At 46.6% G+C, this 20,137-nt stretch overlaps 1 protein-coding gene and 1 pseudogene across 1 annotated transcript; both read right to left on the bottom strand.

The window, feature by feature from the left end:
- Window positions 1–1,930: 1,930 nt before the first annotated feature.
- LOC136544337 (ornithine decarboxylase-like) lies at window positions 1,931–9,673 on the bottom strand (annotated as a pseudogene).
- Window positions 9,674–10,712: 1,039 nt separating this feature from the next.
- Window positions 10,713–12,527, bottom strand: LOC136546765 (xyloglucan endotransglucosylase/hydrolase protein 31-like). Its single transcript, XM_066538736.1, has 3 exons — window positions 12,137–12,527; window positions 11,592–11,692; window positions 10,713–11,504 (listed from the first exon to the last, which is right to left on the bottom strand). The coding sequence occupies exons 1-3, from the start codon at window positions 12,405–12,407 to the stop codon at window positions 10,929–10,931; spliced, it is 948 nt and encodes a 315-aa protein (XP_066394833.1). The 5' UTR covers window positions 12,408–12,527; the 3' UTR covers window positions 10,713–10,928.
- Window positions 12,528–20,137: the final 7,610 nt, after the last annotated feature.

The following is a 20,137-nucleotide window of genomic DNA, read 5'->3' as shown; positions in this document are numbered from 1 at the left end:
AAACATATGCGGCGGTGCCAAACAAGGCTGCTGGTGTCGAGTATAAATAAGAGGAAAAATATATATGCGGCGATGTCGAGATGTCGAACAAAGGCTCTATTCGGCTGCCATTATAAGCCGGCTTATCAACCATAGTATAGTATTTTTCTCTACCAACAAATCAGTCGTACAAATTAATACAAACGATTTATAGACCAGCCGAACAGAGCCAAGGCTGCTGGTGCCGAGTGCGACACCGCCCACATCTACATGCACCATGCTTTTATCTCCACCAGGGGAATTTTTATTTTTTAATCATTTTTATTCAATATTTTAATAATAACTGTTGCAAAAAAATAGATATGACCCTTTTGGTCGTACCAGTCCCGCTGGCGTGACCCATGCATGTGGCGCGGCAACATTTGCCATGTTCGACGGAGTTTTCGACGTGGAAAAGCTTGTCGCGTCAGTCCCGGTGGCGTGACAATATTGTATTGTCGCGTCACTGAAAGTGGAGTGATAAGACTGGATTTTCAAAAAATCATAACTCTTCGATATGACACCGGATGAAGATGATTTTTGTATGAAAATTGTAGGTCTCAACAAGATCTACAACTTTTTAGTTTTAAGTTTTCATTTGAAAACGTTAAGATGCTAAAAAAATAATATAAAATTTTAGCACTATAATAATCACGTACCAGTGCTTGCCGCACTTAAAAATCAATATTCTTTTTGTATGGTATCAAATGAAGATACATTTTATATCAAAGTTGTAGTCCTTAGTGAGATCTACAAGTTTATAGTTTTGAGTTTTCATATTTAGAGTCGTTAACATACTCTAATAACTCATATGAAGTTTTAACAGCATATTAACCGTGTATAAAATCTTATCTTTTGGAAAAATCGTATATTTCTTATTTGATGTCATATAAAAATACTTTTTAAATGAAAGTTGTATATCTCATTGAGAGCTCCAATTTTGATATAAAATGTATCTTCATTTGAAACAATACAAAATCGATATTATTTTTCTAATGCGACAAGCGCTAGTACGCGATTATTATGTTACTGAACATTATATTATTTTTTGAGCATCTTAACGACTCCAAATATTAAAACTCAAAATTATAAAGTTGTAGGTCTCATTGAGGGCTACAACTTTCGTGTAAAAAGTATCTTCATTTAACAACATACAAAAAAATATATTATTTTTCTAATACGACAAGTACTAGTACGTGGTTATTATGCTCCTAAAATTTTATATTATTTTTGGAGCATTTTAATGACTTCAAATGTTAAAACTCAAAACTATAAAGTTGTATATCTCATTGAGAGCTACAACTTTCATGTAAAAAGTATCTTCATTTCACAACATACAAAAAAAATATTATTTTTCTAATATGACAAATATTAGTACGCGGTTATTATTCTCATGAAATTTTATATTATTTTTTGAGCATGTTAATGTCCTCAAATAAAAAAAATCTCAAAATAATATAGTTGTAGATCTCATTGAGAGCTATAATTTTCATATAAAATTCATCTTCATCCGAAATCGTATAAAAAAGTTATGATTTTTTAAAGGTTTTGTCTCGTCACACCACTCCCGGTGGCGCGATAGAACAGTACTGTCACGCCAGCGGGAGTGGCGGACACCATTTTCAAAGTTGGAAACGCGGTCTAACGTGGTGGATGTTGTCGCGCCATTGCATGTGGCGTGACAATGTTATTTGGCCCCACACCGGCGCGACCAAAAGGTTAGATTCGCAAAAAAAAGTGATTATTATTAAAATATTGAATAAAAAAAGGTTAAAAATAAAAAAAAATCACAACAGACCCCATCCATCATCCGCTTGATCGAATGGCATACAGGTGGTGTCGCACCATATGAAAAGTTGCCCGTCGCATAGAATTTTGTTCCTAAACAAGGGTTGTACTAGTAGATCGAAATCTAGACAGAGGAGAAGGCGAGGTAGGTTTTCATGTCGGACGTGGAGAAGCCATTGAAGTCACAGGTCAGCATGGGTATGGGTGGCATGCCTCGCGCCGCGGCAGCGTCGAACACCACGCGGGCCACCTCCATGCCGCGTCATAGACGCCCATGCGGGACACGGCGCTCCCGACGTGGAACGCGACGCCCGAGACCGTCGGGCCCGCGCTCTGCGCGGCGCGCAGTAGCGGCTCCACCTCCTCCCGCCGCGCGCCGTACTTGGTGCCTAGGTCCAGCAGCGCGTCTCCGGCGTCGGGGACCTTGAGCCGGAGCAGAAGCCTGCCCCTGGGGTGGAAGCGCCTCAGCTGGTCCACCTCCTCCAAGGTGTTGGATTGATCTCCCATGCCATTAGGCCCAACGGCCTTTGGGCCTTGTTCTCGCGGCCTGATCGGGGACGCCCAACGCTACATGGTTGGTGGGCCCCCGTCGCACAGCGCTATAAAGGAAAGGTGGGGGCCGGGGCTCGTGGTATGAGGTTCACCGCGCTGTCAGATACCCCACCGACATCCTAACCCTAACCCGATCTTGAGAAGGGGCGCTGCCAACGATGGGAAGCACCACCGACGCCGGCAACGTCACCCCGATGCAGACGCCGCCGCCAAGGACGTCACTGCACCAACTCCTCTCTCCACCGAACGTCGCTGTCGGCGCGTAGATGGCATCAGCGAACGAGATCCCGACCGGCGCTTCCACCACTCCGACTGCTTCGACCACTACGGCCTTCGATGGTCTGCAACCTCTCACTCCCCTTCTCTCTACCTCTTTGTAGATCGTGTATTAGGATCTTTGATTACTGGGATTCAAGAACATGTACCCCTACTTCACTGTGTACATGTATTCCTATTACTGTGTACCCGATCTGATGAACTTGACTCGATTGAGTCCTACGAAATTTCTACAATGGTTTTGGAGCCACGGTTAGAGAAGAAACCAGATCGGGGTAAGAAATGAAATGAAACTGACCGATCTGATGCGGATCGAGAAAATAGAAAGAAGAATAGAGACACTCGATTTCGAATCAGGCGAAAAAAAAGAAAGATCGAACGAATGAACCAATTTCAGATCGGAAAGAACAGGAACGAACCCTAACCCTAACCCTAACCCTAACATGAATGAATGAATGGGGTCCTACCTAGGCCCTCATCCCGCCGGCGGCATCGCCACCACGCGGGACAAAGAACAAGCCATCGGCCCTCGCCGACGTGCGGGACTGGAACCCAGACCGACTAACGCGGCCGCCGGTCAGGGCACCGACGCAGGGCAACTCAACGACGGTGTGCTCAGCCTTGGGTGAACGCGCGTGCCGGCGAGAAGCTCTACGGCGGCGCCGCCGTTTCCTCTCCTTCGGCCGCCATGGGTGGCCGCCAGGTGCTGCTGCTCTGCGCGTGGCTAACAGAGAAGGGGAGGGAGGAAGAAGAAGTGGCAGGGTGGTCGGATCTGCTCTGGCTGGTACCCTGCTCCGGTGGGTGCCCTTCCTCCTTGCCGGTGGTGGCCGGTCGCCATGGGCACCGCCACTATTGTGCCACTGAGAGAGACGGGGGGGAGGAAAGAAAATGACTTAGGGTTTTGGAAACGTCTCAGCCGACGCAGTTTTGATCTCGCGATGGAAACGAACAACCGTCCGATCGGGATGAACGGACCAGATGTGCTCGCGGCTGCTGGGCTCAATATGGCCTAGGCGGGCGCGCCAAATACCGGCCCAGGCCCAGGTTAGGGCCTGGTGCGTAGGGAGCCTGCGCAGCGCGCGCGAGCGAGCGTGGGCCGCGGCGCGAGATGGGCCTTCGGGCCAAAATTGAAGAAGAAGATGATTTTTTTTTTGTTTTTTCTAGAAGCAGTTTTTGACATAATTTTTATCCAATGATATTTTGCTCAGAAAACAGTGAATTTTTTTAGTGCTTCTGGAAAATAATAATATGAAAGATTATTAAGTTTTCGCTGTGCATGATAATTATTGTTCTCTTTGATTAAATTTGAACAAACGGGATAATTTAATTTTAAGAGAAGTGATGAATTTCTGATAATTTTTTATGAGATTATGATGTTGTTATTTTCTGACCAACGTTGTTAATAACAATATTATAATTTTGATTCATAAGAAATTATGCATTAATTTTACTTCTGCCCAACGGTGATGTAAAATATTTGCATGGATGAATTATAAGTTTTAATTTGACCAACGTTGAGTTAAAGCACGAAATTTTATGTATAAATATTTCTTACTTACTCTGGTATGGTTTCAGGAGGCAAATGCATTGTGAACATTGCCAACATCCCGACACTCAATGGGACCAATCACTGTGTGTGGCGGGAGAAGTATGAATTGGAACTTGAGTTGGGAGAGGTCGATTTTGCCATCACCTCACCGTGTCCTACTGAGCCAGAGGACCCAGTGAGAGGTGAAAATGAATCTGACGCTGATTTCGCTGCTCGAAAGCGTGATCATGCTGAAATAAGAATGAAATATGACCTTGAACATAGACAATGGACTCTCTCCAACCGTAAGTGCCTGTTGGTGACCAAGGCCACCATAGAAGAACAGATAAGGGACTCAATCCCTGAATGTGCTACTGCCACAGAATATCTTGAGAAAATCAAGAGTCAGTTTACTGGGTCTACCAAGGCCACAGCAAGTTCACTGATTAAGAAGCTTATGAATGAGAAATTCACTGGTGGTAGCATAAGAGAGCACATTTTGAAGATGAACACTACGGCATCTAAGCTAAAGGAAATGAATTTGAAGGAGGAGGATTTCCTGATTCATTTGATTTTTGCTTCTTTACCAAAAGAATATGACACCTTCATTATGAATTACGATATGTAGCCTAAAAGATGGGGCATAGAAATACTTATCTCAATGTGTGCTCAAGAAGAGGAGAGGATAAAGTCCTCACAGGGTGAATCCGCTCATTTTGTGAAGGATAACAAAAGAAAGAATTTTAATAGCAAGAATTCTAAACCAGAAGGGAAACTCAAGTGGGATAAGGCCTCTTCCTCCAATTCACAGGAAAAGAAACCCCAGGATTCTGAGAATCAGCAGTATGGTGGAGCTAAAAAAGATCAGTGCAAGCACTGCTTCAAGAAGGGACACTACAAGAGAGATTGTCCAGACTTCCTGAAATCTCTGCTAAAGAAAGGTGATGAATTTATTACATTTGTAGATGAATCCCTGTATTTATGTTATGATAAATCCACTTAGTGGGTTGATTCAGGAGCAACTACTCATATTGCAAATTCCTTATAGGGGTTAAGTGGGATGAGAACCTTGCAAAGAGGAGAAAGAACGATTAAAGTTGCAACTGGAGTGCAAGCCAATGTTGAAGCTATTAGAGTTTTTTCTTTAGAATTGAATAATGGTTTTGTACTTAGACTTAAAGAAGTACTTTATGTTTCCTGTTTGCGTAGAAATTTGATAAGCATTTCGAAACTTGATGATGATGGAATTGATTGCCACTTTGGTGGTGGCAAGTGTAAGATACTGGTTGATAATAAATGTGTTGGTCTTGCCTTCCGACAAGACAAGCTTTATTTATTATCTCTTGCTGAGAATGCGAACAATGTATGCGATGAGAATGTGAATGATTCCCCATCTGTGAATGTAACTAAGAAGCGGAAGAGAATTGATTATGTCTCTTCAAAATTATGGCATTGTCGCTTGGGCCATATTTTGAGGGCGAGAATAGAACGATTGGTTAAGGAATCAATTCTCCCGCACTTAGAATTTTTAGATTTAGAACAATGTGTTGATTGTATCAAAGGAAAGTATGTCAAAAAAAATTAAGAAAGATGCCAAACGAAGCACAGGAATTTTAGAAATAATCCACACAGACATATGTGGTCCTTTTCCTGTGAAAAAGTGTGGATGGTTATGATTCGTTTATAACATTCACAGACGACTACTCTCGTTATGGCAATATTTATTCAATTAAAGAAAGATCGGAAGCATTGGATAAATTCAAAATATTTAAAGATGAAGTTGAAAATCAGCACAATAAGAAAATCAAGATAGTACGATCAGACCGAGGTGGAGAGTACTATGGGCGACATACCCCATATGGCCAAATTCCTGGACCGTTTGCAAAGTTTCTACAGGAAAATGGCATAGTTGCTTAGTACTCCACACCGAGGGAGCCTCAGCAGAATGGAGTGGCTGAAAGACATAACCGTACCTTAATGGATATGGTAAGAAGCATGATAAGTTACTCCACATTACCGATTAGTTTATGGATGGAGGCGCTGAAAACCGCCATTCATATACTTAATCGTGTACCAAGCAAGTCGGTGCCTAAAACACCATATGAATTGTGGACAGGAAGGGAACCCTCACTCAACCATTTGCGTGTGTGGGGCTATCCAGTCGAGGCAAAAGTTTTCAACCCAAACATAGGAAAATTAGACTCCAAGACAGTCAGCTGCCATTTTATTGACTATTTAGAAAGATCGAAAGGATATCGCTTCTATTGTCCTAATAGACATACGAAGATTGTAGAAACAAGACATGCTGTGTTCTTGGAGGATAACATGATCAGGGGGAGCATGGTAGCACAAGAAATTAGCCTACAGGAAAAGTAGATACATGTACCCACTCCGATGGTTGAAGAACCATTCTTCACGCTACCTGCTGCTGTTGCACCGACAGTGCAGGACACTGTAGTGCCAACACCTGTTGCAAGTTCTCCTGTGGCGACAATGAATGAACATGAGGAACCTGTCCTTGAGGAACCTATCCTTAAGGAACCTATAGAACCAAATGTTGCACATAAGGAAGAACAACAACAGCCCAATGTGGAACAAGTGCCAGAGGCACCTAGAAAGTCTCAAAGAATAAGAAGATCAGCTATTACTGATGACTATAAAGTTTATGAAATAGAAGAATTTCAGATGGGGGATGATCCCACCTCATTTGAAGAAGCCATGAGAAACAACCACTCATCAAAGTGGCTTAAGGCCATGGAAGATGAATTGAAATCAATGAGTACCAATAAAGTTTAGGACTTAGAAAATATTCCTAAAGGAGCCAAAATAGTAGGCTATAAATGGGTCTACAAAACGAAATATGACTCCCAAGGAAATATAGAAATATTTAAAGCGCGACTTGTGGCGAAAGGCTTCACACAAAGAGAAGGGATTGATTACAATGAGACATTTTCTCTAGTCTCATGTAAAGATTCCTTCAAAATTATAATGGCACTTGTAGCCCACTATGATTTAGAGTTACATCAAATGGATGTAAAGACGGCTTTCCTAAATAGGGATTTGGAAGAAAATGTTTATATGGCACAACCGAAAGGTTTTGTCGTAAAAGGAAAGGAAAATATGGGATGCCGCCTGAAGAAATCAATCTACGGATTGAAGCAAGCTTCAAGACAGTGGTATTTGAAGTTTAATAGAACGATAAAAGGTTTTGGGTTTAAAGAAAATGTTGAGGACAATTGCGTTTATGCAAAGTTCAAGAATGGAAAGTACATATTCCTAATTTTATATGTAGATGATATCTTACTTGGTAGTAGTGATATCAATCTACTAATGGAAACAAAGAAATTCTTGTCCTCAAACTTTGATATAAAAGATCTCGGTGAGGCCTCATTCATTTTGGGAGTAGAGATTCACCGAGACAGGAGAAAGGGGGTTCTAGGATTATCGCAAAAGACATACATAGAAAAGGTCCCGAAGAAATTTAGTATGCATGCGTGCAGTCTTTCACCTGCTCCTATAGTCAAGGGCGATAGATTTGGGGAACATCAGTGTCCCAAGAACCAATATGAAATTGACCGAATGAAAGCGGTACCGTATGCTTCAGCTGTTGAAAGTTTACAATATGCTCAAGTGTGTACACGCCCTGACTTAGCTTTAGTTACCGGGTTACTTGGCAGATATCAAAAGAATCCAGAAATTGAACATTGGAAATTAGTGAAGAAAGTCCTTCGTTATTTGCAGGGTACAAAAGGCCTCATGCTTACGTATAGAAGATCTGATACCCTGCAGATAGAGGGGTATTCAGATTCTGATTATGCGGAAGATGAAAGAAAATCCACGTCATGATATGTATTTACTCTCGCAGGAGGGGCTATATCGTGGAAAAGCTCCAAACAAACCGTAACTACATCCTCGACAATGTATGCCGAGTGCCGAGTTTGTAGCATGCTATGAGGCAACGGGGCAGGTGAATTGGCTAAAAAAATTCATACCCGGATTGAAAGTGATTGATAATATAAATGAACCACTGAGGTTGTATTGTGATAACAACCCAGCGGTACAGTATGCTCACAACAATAGGTCAAGTGGTGCTGCCAAACACATTGATATAAAGTACTATGTTGTGAAAGATAAAGTTCGGGATCATATAATAAATCTTGAGCATATAAGTATAGAGAAAATGATCGCGGATCCGCTCACAAAGGGCTTACCACCCAACGTGTTCAGAGAACACGTAGCCGGCATGGGTTTAAGGGAAAGCCTATGATTCCCGAATATACGAAGGCCCAAAGAAAGTTTACATTTCAAAATGAAGAAGTGTATTGTGGCTGTTAGTCTAACGGCACTAATTGCTGTGACGATGGGACAGTTCTATGCACTAATCTGTGATGAAATAGGATGGAAGCAAGAAAAATATGAATCGAAAGTTTTGAGTAAGAATTAAAGAACGAAGAAAGTGATGAGAGATCAAGGGGGAGAATGTTGGATTGATCTTCCACGCCATTAGGCCCAACGGTCTTTGGGCCTTGTTCTCGCGCCATGATCGGGGGCGTCCAACCCTACATGGTTGGTGGGCCCCTGTCGCACAGCGCTATAAAAGAAAGGTGGGAGCCGGGGCTCGTGGTACGAGGTTTACCGCGCCGCCAGACACCCCACCGACATCCTAACCCTAACCCGATCTTGAGAAGGGGCGCTGTCAACGACGGAAAGCACCACCGACGCCGGCAACGCCACCCCGACGCATACGCCGCCGCCAAGGACGTCACTGCACCGACTCCTCTCTCCACCAAACGTCGCTGCCGGCGCGCAGATGGCATCAACGAACAAGATCCCGACCGGCGCTTCCACCACTCCGACTGCTTCGACCACTACGGCCTTCGATGGTCTGCAACATCTCACTCCCCTTCTCTCTGCCTCTCTGTAGATCGTGTATTAGGATCTTTGATTACTGGGATTTAAGAACATGTACCCCTACTTCACTGTGTACCTGTATTCTTATTACTGTGTACCCGATCTGATGAACTTGACTCGATTGAGTCCTACGAAATTTCTACAGAAGGTGGTGAGGTCAACGCCGACGCTCGCAGCGTGCTGGATGTGCGACTCGGGCTTGCATGGGTTCGCGTAGACGATGCGGTCGGCCGCGACGCCTAGCGCGAGCACGGCGTCCATCTCGGCGAGGCTGGCGCAGTCGAAGCCCGCGCCGAGAGCGGCCAGGGGCCCGAGCAGCGCCGGGTTGGGGTTGCGCGTACTTGACGGCGTAGTACGGCGGCACACCCTTGAGCCCACGCCGCCACGCCGCGAACAGCTCGGCCACCTTGCTGAGGTTTAGCACGCTGAACGCGCTCGTCACCGGAGGATCTGCGGCCGTTACAATGCGGCGGATAAGACCAGTGACGGCGTCCTTCTCGTTAGTAGCGTCGTCGCACAGGAGGCGGAGCACCTCCTGGCCCTTAACGCCGGGCGCCTCCATCGAGCACGTACAGCTCGCATGGCTGCTGCTTCAGCCATGGACTGCGTACTGAGGTGAGGTCTACGTGTGAGATGTTGCCATTGTACTCCTCCTGTACTCCTATACAATGGAGACCTTGCCATGGACTCGTTTTCTCTCACCCTCTCGGCCTCTCTCCACACCGGCGGCCTCTCACAGATGGACAGCACAATTGGTGCCCGTCTGTGATTAGGGATTATGTCATAGTGAGTTTTTGACAAGCCAAATATGCAGTTCTTGGTGATCCTCAAGTCGTTGCGACGGTGTCTAGAACCATAGCCAATACAATCCCCCTGAATAAAACATGCACGGAAGTTTTTAGTTGTATTTTGTCAAAAAATAATGTCATTTCTTGAAGAAGCAAGTGCCCAAGAAGATGGAGAGGTGTAAAATGTGGATCTACATTGCATGGAACAACCGAACAATATTGGATTCTGAGGTGGAGCAATTGATTTACATATTACCCCTTCCTTCCAAATTATATTTTGGAAAAGGTTCTCAGCCCAAATCACTTGAGATGGAAAAGGTATAGGTCCAGTTCAGGCCCAGTGAAACACGCATAGCGCATCCAATCTAGTAGTAGACTGGGCTTTTATGTGGGTTAACCGGTTTAGGGATAAAAGTGTAACGGCCCGATGAAAGCCGAGATGTAAGAGCCCCCTGACATCTATTCTCCTACTCAGCCCAAAGAGCTCAAGTACAGTCGTCACTCTTCTGTATTTAGTTGTCTTCTCTTGTGATTCTAAAAAAAAGCTGTCTTCTCTTCTGATGTCATGGTTGTATCATGGCAGCCCTTGAGGCCCTGCATCTACCCGAGTGACCTGCAGTTAGTGGCACTGCCGCACTGGCTGGCGTTCGCCATGCGGCAAGCGGCATGCCCGGCCCACTGGACACTGCTACTGCTATGGTCAATGTCTGCACGTAAACGCAGCCTTGTTGTGTTTTTCCCCTGGTCCCACGGCGATGTTGACAGCAGTCTAGCCTGAAAAAATCAACAGCTCCAGCAATGTAAAGTGTCTGTATTCTGTTTCTAAAAAAAACAACCACCGACAGGAGACATGTATTAAATATATATATAATATATATGTGGTGTACATATATCCGTATTGCAGTGGGCATGCATGATGCCATGAATCATGGACGCTTGCCCCTTTGGGGCGCCTCGCATCGCATGAGATGCATGCATGCGAGACCAAATGGAAAGCAAAGAAACAAAACACAATGCAACAATCAAGCGACCGGCGGCACGCAGCAACAGCAACCGGGCTAGCTAAGCTAGCACTCGGGCGTGAGCGAGTGGTCCCTGCGGAAGTCGTTGCAGTAGTAGTAAACCATGTGCTCCCGCTGCGCCCACCGCATGGCCGCGTACTGCTGCGCCGTGAGCCCAGCCCCGGCAGGCGACGCCGGCACGGGCCTGCACGCCGGCGGCGCGTTCACGGAGCACCCGGCGACGACGAAGCGGTCGAGGCGCGCGACGAAGGGCTGGTAGCGGTAGTCGGCGCGGTGGCGGCCGTCGTCGGTGGCCCAGTCGGAGGCGTCCCAGATGGAGCCGTACACCCACATGGGGCGGTCGGGGAACGTGAGCTCGGCGCGGCGCTCGTAGCGGCGGACGGGGACGTCGTCCACGAAGAAGGTGATGGCGTCGGGGTTCCACAGGATGGCGTACGTGTGGTACGCCGCCGTGGGGTCGAACCACAGGTGGAACCGCATCTCCCGCCCCACGATGCGGCCGTCGCCGCTGCCGCGGACGTACACGTTCGTCTGCAGTGTGTAGGGCTCGCCCGGGATCGTGCCCAGGAACTCCATGTCGATCTCGTCGTGGAAACCAGGGTGCGCCTCGTTGTTGGACAGCTGCGAGAGATATGCATCATGTGTTAGCCCCAATGCCGCAATGCAAGCACCCAATGCAAGTGAGAGGTCAGCTGCATGATTGCTTACGTAGAAGGCGGTGTTGGTGCCGGCGGTGTAGCCGGCGGGGAGCTTGATGCGAGTGGAGAAGTAGCCGTTCCAGTACGCGTGCTTCGACTTGAAACCACTCCCTGCACGCACGCATTATTGGCGAACACGATCAAATCAGTAGCCAGCAGTAGGTACCATGCATGATTATTGTTGTGATGAGTCGTTTACTGCTAGCGGAACTTATATTCCACTGTCCAAAACGTACAGCTGTATTGGGAGCTAGTGGGAAACAGTTGAAAAAGACCAGTGCGCAGTGCTCTCTTATCACAATGCACGGGAGCAGTGATGTCTTTGTCAGCAGCGAGACCAACAAACAATGCAAGGTCCGAATACGTGAAAAACGGGCCACATCGATCACATGCATGGGCAGTTGGGCTTGGGCACGGCCACAGCCACATCATATCGGGACACTTGTAGCAAAACAAAACCAAGAATTTTGCTTTCTTTCTTTTGTAGATATCGCCCACTCCGTATCAGAGTAATTCAGTATAATATAATAATAAAATAATAATAACGTAACATACCGCAGGTCCTGTCGAGCCAGATGGTGAGCGCGGAATGGTCGCCGGAGAGCGTCTGGTGCTGCGGGCCCCACTTGCTGGTGTAGGCCCGGTTGAACGGCACCGGCCTGAACCTCGAGCTCGGGTAGTACCCCGGCGAAGGCTGCGCGTCGCCGGAGGACGCAGCCATCGCCGCCAGCAGCAGCAAGGCCGGCACCACAGCGGTGGCAGCGCGCCGTGAAATGCAGCAGCTGCTGCTGCTAGGACGACGACCAGGAGGAGTCGCCGCAGCCATTGCTAGCTAGCTTCAGCTTCGGGCCGGGGGGCTCTGATAGCTAGCTACCGGCCAGTGGCTGCTGATCGAGCTAGTGGAGGACACACTTGGGCTGCTGAAGCTCCTGGAGAGTGTGTAGTCCACGAAAGTGTATATATAGGGAAGAGGAGCGAGAAGACGTGGTACACAAAGTAGTTGTGTGTTCCCTTATCACAAGGCGGAGTTGGCAAGTGTGGTAGGAGGAGTAAATGAGGAACGCAACGTGACGCCACTGGGCGTTGATGGGAGTTTATTATGTGAGGGGACGGAACAAGATCGGCCGGTGCGGTGCAAGCAGAGGTACTGGCGCGGCAGATCTCTGACCTCTCGCTCACACTCACCTGCCGCCAGCCGGTGCCGGTGCGGTGCCTGCCCCAGTGCCCCGCCTCGGCAAAGCGCCAAGCTGCAATGCCGCAGGCGCCTGTAGAGCACTACTACTCCTAGAGGCAAAAGCTGGTCCCAGTGGCCCAGCCCTCGTGCAGCACAGTCGCGCTAGCTAGTCTACTATAGTTGCTACAGCCTGCATTCCAGTTTACGATTAATTTACGAAACAAATCTTTTAAGACTAATTAGTCTATAATTTGATAACATGGTGCTACAGTATACATGTGGTAGTGACAGATTAATTAGCTAGGCTTAATAAATTCATCTCGTAGATTACTGACGGATTCTGTAATTTATTTTTTTATTATTACCCAAACACTCATACGACACCTCATATGATACTAGACGTGACACCCACGAACTTTACATCCACCGTTTAAACAAGGCCTAAATCTGGCACCAGAAGCTTCCCGGATCGGCTGCACGCCCTTGCACGCAGCTGTCTCTGTACCTGTTCAAATTCCCAGATGTGGTGGTGAGCAGTCAAATTCCCGGATCAGCGCGTGTTCAGTTAATTGAAGTTTGGATTTTGGACTATCGTAGCATTTTCGTTTTTATTTAGCAATTAGTGTTCAATCATGGACTAATTAGGCTCAAAACATTCGTCTCGCAATTTCCAATCAAACTATGCAATTAGTTTTTTTCGTCTACATTTAATGCTCCATACACATATCGCAAGATTCGATGTAATGGGTACTGTAGCACTTTTTTGGGAATTTGGGGTTCAACTAAACACGCGCTGAAGCATTTAGACTGTCTATATGAACATTCAAATCTAAAATGGGTAGTTAGATATTTAAAATTAGCCTTTAACAGAGTATCTATACGGGAGACCTATTTTGCTTGTCTGAGAGGCACAACCAAAATATGGGCATCATCTCTTCTGGAAATCCATTTGCAGAAAGAATTCTCTTATGAATCTTGTTATTGGAGAAGATGCCGAATATGTATTGAATCCTTTACCTATAACGCTATCAAAAATTAAATAAGTCTTATATTTTAGATGTTTTTGTTGGAGATAGCCTTACCACAGTGTTCCATCGATCGATCTTTGCAATGGCCCAACGATAGTACTACTACTACCGGAGGAGGCACGCGTGTGCTTGCAGTGAAACTGAAAACAGCAGGGTGACGACTGACGACCATGCATCCACCCTGACCCTGCACACTGGGAAGAAGCCTAGAAAATGACGGCGCCGCGGCAGTAATTCTCTGTGTTTCGATCCGTTCCGTCATGAGATTGACAGTGTCGGCACCGCGATTGTTATTGAAATCGATCGCCGGCCGGGACCGTATATACCCTCTCATTCGGTGTGGGATGTCGCCGCAAAGCACATGCGCGCCATGTTAGTGCCGCCATCACCCTTTCGTTTTATGCGGATGTTTGCGTCGCTAATTCGGCAGCTTCTCACAGTACGGGATTCCTTCGCCACCTTCATTAGCTAGCTTTTTCATTCAAACCACGCGTAATAATTCAATCCCAGAACCACAACAAAACGCCCGGCTTTGTTTTGATTTCACATGCTAGCTAGCTATTAGGACCAGCTGGTACTTTGAGGGTACATGTAACGTGTGTGCACATATGAAGCCAGCTGCTAGCTAGGTGCATATATATTTAGCCCAGTAGTAAGATTATATATTAAGCTAATGTTCTTTGTTTAATTTGGACGTGCTTTGTGTATGCGCTACACACCTAGCTAGCTGGCTTACATAACGTGGAGAGTAGTACATAATTTGTACTATATATATATATTTTTTTTTAAAACGAACGACCTATGAACCTGTACAGCGCTAGAGCACAGATACCCCACACGTACGTACACTATGTTGCCGCATCATCCTATTCCTGTACCTACTGCTACACTTGCTTGCTTATGCACGGCACGGCCGACGCTTTGAATCCAAGCTACAGTACTATATACAACCGCCGCTTCTTGGGTTGTACGGCAGCAGGCAACAGTGTGCGTATCAGATGAGCAATGTACATAGGCCCGGCCCAAGTTGGTACCCAATGTGGCTACGTATAGTAGGTGCTCACTTGGATCCTACTGTATGGCTATACCACTATAGTATTATTATTGTACGTGGGACATCCCACGTGCGTGCAAGCCAAAGACCTAACCTCAATTAGGACTTGGGAGCAGCCATACACGCCTTTGCCAAGTACACCAGTTACAAGTACACTAATCCATCAATCCGTGGTATGATGCACCGCCGAGTATAGAATCTTAATCTTAAAAGATAAAGAAAATAGTTAATTTTAATATTTCTAACTAATAAAGATTACTTATATCCAATTACACGTTTTTTTTCTTTTTATTTATTTTCGAACACAATAGACTTATCAATTAATTGATGTTTATGTTTTTCATATCTATCTGATTTTTTCTGACATGACACCTCTATGTATTTTCAACACGCATTTAATTAAAACCATGGATTAGATTCTGGTGGCACTTGTGGCAGCCTATATCTTATAATGTTATTGATCTCAACTTTGTTTTTTTAAAATGTTAATCTTATTGATTGCTATAGATTTACCATGGCCATGTTCAAACTTGACCAGAAGTCTTCTGGTAGCCACCATGTCCATGTTCCCGGTCGATCGAGGGGCTTCTGTCGGCCATCCATCCGTCCCTATATGCACATTTAGTATCAATCGTCTTTAATAAGGGTATTTAACTACTACTACACTAACAAGCACGTTATAGTATGAACATGGATACAGGAGTATGGACTGGATGAGGCCAACCCCACCAATTCCGGCAACTCACAATCAGCAATCCCCAGGGCCTAGCTCGTGGTCGATCGGCGCACATGCACCAAGCTTTCCGCTCAAATCAGGGGCCGGGCGGCTCTGCCACTATAAAAAGAATGTTTTATAGTCGGTAATAAATAGCGGCGGCGGCCACAATTTCACCCGCAACATTACCGCTACCGCTATGAGGTAGCGCTCTGAACTTTGAATCTTAAAACTTTGTGGCCGCAATTATGAATAGCGGGCCGATATTGCGGCCGCAACTACAGGTAGCATGCCACAATAGCATGGAAGCAAATAACAATAATTAGTCCAACCCACTATGACTCACACCCTAAATTCAAATACTCACGCATCGGGTATGTAACTTAAAATTATTCATGATATATGCACTTAAAATTATTTGTACTTAGTATTCATGATATATGCACTTAAAATTATATGGGACTATCGGGTGCCGCTATTGGAACTTATCGTCCGCAATATCGCCCGCTATCCACAATCCGCTACCAACCCGCTATACACTATTTATTACCTTGTTTATAGTGCAGTATAGGAAATAAAAAAAAGAAATTAAACAAGAGTGGAAAGAGAGCCCAGAAATGTTTTATAGTACACTACTAGCAATGGCTTTTACGTACGTTCGTGGACCGCCGGCCGGACCTCGACCGATTTGTCGTCGAGATGCATGACCGCCCGGCCCGGAATCGAGGCAGCGGCCGGCCGGGCGGCGTGTGCTCCGCATGTGAGGTACTGAAGGTGTCCACGTCCGTGGCAGTACGCCCCTGTTGTTGTTTTGTCGAGAAGGCAATGATGGTGGTAGAGATTGGCGTAGACAGCAGAGGAGAGGGCAGAGCACCCACTGCCACCGTCTGCCCTCTGTGCGCTTGGCTAATAAGGCCTGGTTTAGGCCTTTTTTTAGTTTTAAAAAATTTTCCCAAAAAGTACTACAGTAGCCATCACATCGAATCTTACGCCATATGCATAAAGTATTAAATGTAAAAAAAAACTAATTGCACAGTTTGGTTGGAAATCGCGAGACTAATGTTTTAAGATTAATTAGTCCATGATTAGCCATAAGTGCTGCAGTAACTAACATGCACTAATGATAGATTAATTAGGCTTAATAAATTTGTCTCGCAGTTTCCATGCGAGCTATATAATTAGTTTTTTTATTAGTATCCGAAAATCCCTTCCGACACCCCGAAACATCCGATGTGACATTAAAAAAATTTCATTTCGCGAACTAAACACAGCCTAAGCCATAACTGAAAATATTGTTGGCTAATTTATTGTGGTAGAAAAATACTATTCGTTAGTTTAAAAAAGTACGACTTTTAAGCCATGTGAACAGGGCAATACTATTCCTTATCTGAATCGCGACGGGACGGCAATACTGCTCGTCGTAACAAGTAGGAGTACTAATTGACATCCCTCGATTCCCTGACGGGCCATAAGTAGGTCTCGGTTAGTTGACGAAATTTTTTGGAAAATGGTATCGTATTTTCGTTGTTATTTGATAATTAGTGTCCAATCATAGTTTAATTAGGCTTAAAAGATTCGTCTCGTGAATTTCGTCTAAACTGTGTAATTAGTTTTATTTTTTATTTATATTTAATACTTCATGCATGCGTCAAAGATTCGATGTGACGAGGCATCTTAAAAAATTTTACAAAATTTTGGGAACTAAACACCACCTAGGTGAATTGGAGGTAGCCTATCTTACGCGGATCCTATCTGGAGTACTACTGTATAGAGTAGCTAGGATCATACGCGCTAGTCGCTAGTGTCACTATCGGGCCGACGGACCGGCATACAAAATATCTGGTACTCCCCCTTGATGTCCTGGGGTTGATTTAGTATTAAAAAAACTTGCACTCAGCTTTTCGTCTGCTTTTTTTTTATTCGAAACGAAAGTGAAAGGATATGAGTTCGATCACAGACGCGACGCTAAGTTTACAAAGAAAGCTTGTCGTGTTTCATAATGACCTGTTGATCGGGCTGCGGCACAAGACGGCCGTTGGTGGGTGGAGTGGAGGTTGACCCTCCCCTCCCTCACTACCCAGGACGGGAAAAGGAGCTCCACTGATGATGTATCTGAAAAGAGGTCCGGGCGATCCTCCGGAAGGCACGGCCATGTTCCCCTGTCCGGTTGGTTTTGGGCTCCGTAACATGCGGCTACGCACCGGCCTCTCGGTCATCTCCATGCATGATGGCGCGCGCACCACTTTCTTTCTTCCCCGTTAATTTCTCCTCATCCTCCTCGCGGATTGGATTGAGAAAGATAGCGGTCGGGTGGATCCAAACCCCAACGGCCGTCCGTACGATCAACCGCCGCTGGATGGTTGGTTATGCATGCGTGGGGCGCGCAGCGAGCGGCGGCCTTGCCAATCCATCCCGGCGCGCGGGTGCCTGCTGGCCGGTGCTGGCGGGGGAGGTACGGGCCGCGCACCGACCCGGCCGCTCTAGACCATGCGTCGCGTGTGACAGGGGAGGAAAAGGAGAACATTCCCCCTGTCGCGGCCACCGGCCAGGCGCCGGGCGGGGTCAATCGCGTAATGATGCGCGAGCGGGAGGACCACGCGCCGCCCATCGTGCATGCGGGTGGACGGACGCGCAGGCGGGGGCGCGCGACGTCGTGCGCTCATGGTCATGGACGGTCTCGTAATACGCTGGCTCGTGTCCTCAGCTCCTCCCCCATCGGTTCGTGGCGTGCTCGCTTTGCTTGTGCTGTGTGTCTCGGCCCCGGGCACCGACACTCGCTCTGCTTGGACATGGACCAGCTAGCGCCGCCGCCCGGCGACACTAGGGCTGTGTGTGTCTCTCTAATCATGCTTCAAACTACATGCGTGCTTATTCCGTTCTCATCTGCTACTGTGCTACATAAGGCCGTCCTCAATGAGCAGGACAAATCGCCAGCTCACGTGGCGTAGTGTACAAATAAAGAATGGACAAAAAATACTAGCTATGGATAGTCATGGAGGTGGACCATGCGGTCAGAAGCACTGCAGTTTACTGGGTGCGTGCGAGCCTAGCGAGATGATACTCGCTAGCGACGAGATTTCCTGCGCCCTCTCTCCTCCACGTAGGACTCCTAGCTAGCTCCGAGTCCCTTGTTGGGGACGCCCTATCCGGGCCGGAAGACAGGCCCAGGGGGAACCGCGAGCAAACCTATCCGGTCCGGCACGCTGCTAAACGCTAGATATGCGGTCGTGTTGCTGTTCTCCTAGTTCGTTGACTGCATTTTTCCAATCAAATTCCGTGATTAGCTCGTGCTCCATACGACCATACTGTACGAAGCACGCACCAACTGATGGACCAACGAACCCAACCCAACCCCAGGACCTCATGGCATGTCCGTGATTACGGCGGACGACGCCGACGGCCTCCGATCCTCCACGCACGGCTGCTTTTATTTGATTTGCAGCTGCCATGCGGCATGGGGCAGAAGGGGCCAGGGGGGCTCGCTCGCGTTTGGCACAACTGGTTGCCTTGCGCATTTGCACTAGGACGGACGACCAGCTCACATGCAGCTGATCGACCGATCGATCGTCTTTTCAGTTTTTCACACACCACCAAGCACGTGAGTGCTCGCGACATGCATGGCGGCTTGAGTGCTGACTGGACACAGTAAACAAGCGGGCGCGGGCGGGCGTTGCCACGTCGCGCGTCGTCGTCGTCGACCCCGCCCGTCGACACGGCTCGCGTACGCTGCGCATGTGCCGGTGGTTGGAGCTTTTGTTGGCTCGTATCGTATCCGGCCGGAGCCTAGCTACGTCGCTCGCGGCCCTCGTGGGCGGTGGTCGCCAAGCCCACCGGAAAGCGCTGTGGCCACCAATGCAACCAACGCCAGCACGACACATGTGTCCGAGCGGTCTACTGTGCGTGCGAGAGCGAGTACGCGTGCATAAATGCTACTATGTTCTTAAAAAACACAATGGTGTGAACACGCATTGATGCTTTTTTTTTTCTTCTCTCCCTGAAAGTTACCGAGTGGGGAAAGAAAATCTAAAATGGTGACGCCTGGATGACTGATCCACCGTGACAATATAAGTGCGTACTTTTTCAGTCAACAAACAATATTTTTCTCTCACAACAAATCAGTTAACAGTACTTTCAGTCATGACTTATCAGCCAAGCGAACAGGGCAATATGTGTTCTCGTAGTCGTAGGACATTGCAGGAGTTTCTCTTCTAGTTTCTCCCCAAAAGTTTACACCCTATCCCATTGAATATTTGGACACATGCATAAAGTATTAAATATAAAATAAAAAATAACTAATTGCACATATTACGACTACTTTGCGAGACGAATCTTTTAAACCTAATTAGTCTATGATTTGACAATAAAGTGCAACAACAACCCATGTGCTAATGACGGATTAATTAGGCTTAATAAATTCGTCTCACGGTTTACTGACGAATTCTGTAATTTATTTTTTTATTAGTATCCGAATACCCCATGCGACATCCCCATGTGACACCCGATGTGACACCACAAAACTTTACACCGTGAAATTAAACAAGGCCTTAGTCACACAAGGGCCAAGGCCGGGCTACAAATCTGCAAT

This window comes from Miscanthus floridulus, chromosome 3 (genome assembly GCF_019320115.1).
Source record: "Miscanthus floridulus cultivar M001 chromosome 3, ASM1932011v1, whole genome shotgun sequence".
In the NCBI taxonomy this organism is placed as follows: Eukaryota; Viridiplantae; Streptophyta; class Magnoliopsida; order Poales; family Poaceae; genus Miscanthus; species Miscanthus floridulus.
Note: the sequence above shows the minus strand (reverse complement) of the source record. Positions and strands in the feature narration are given on the sequence as shown.

Coding starts and splice junctions, on each gene's coding strand:
- LOC136546765 (XM_066538736.1), bottom strand. CDS start 12,407: ATGGCTGCGGCGACTCCTCCTGGTCGTCGTCCTAGCAGCAGCAGCTGC. Junction 11,693..12,136: donor CTGGCTCGACAGGACCTGCG/GTATGTTACGTT, acceptor GCGTGCGTGCAG/GGAGTGGTTTCAAGTCGAAG. Junction 11,505..11,591: donor GCACCAACACCGCCTTCTAC/GTAAGCAATCAT, acceptor TATCTCTCGCAG/CTGTCCAACAACGAGGCGCA.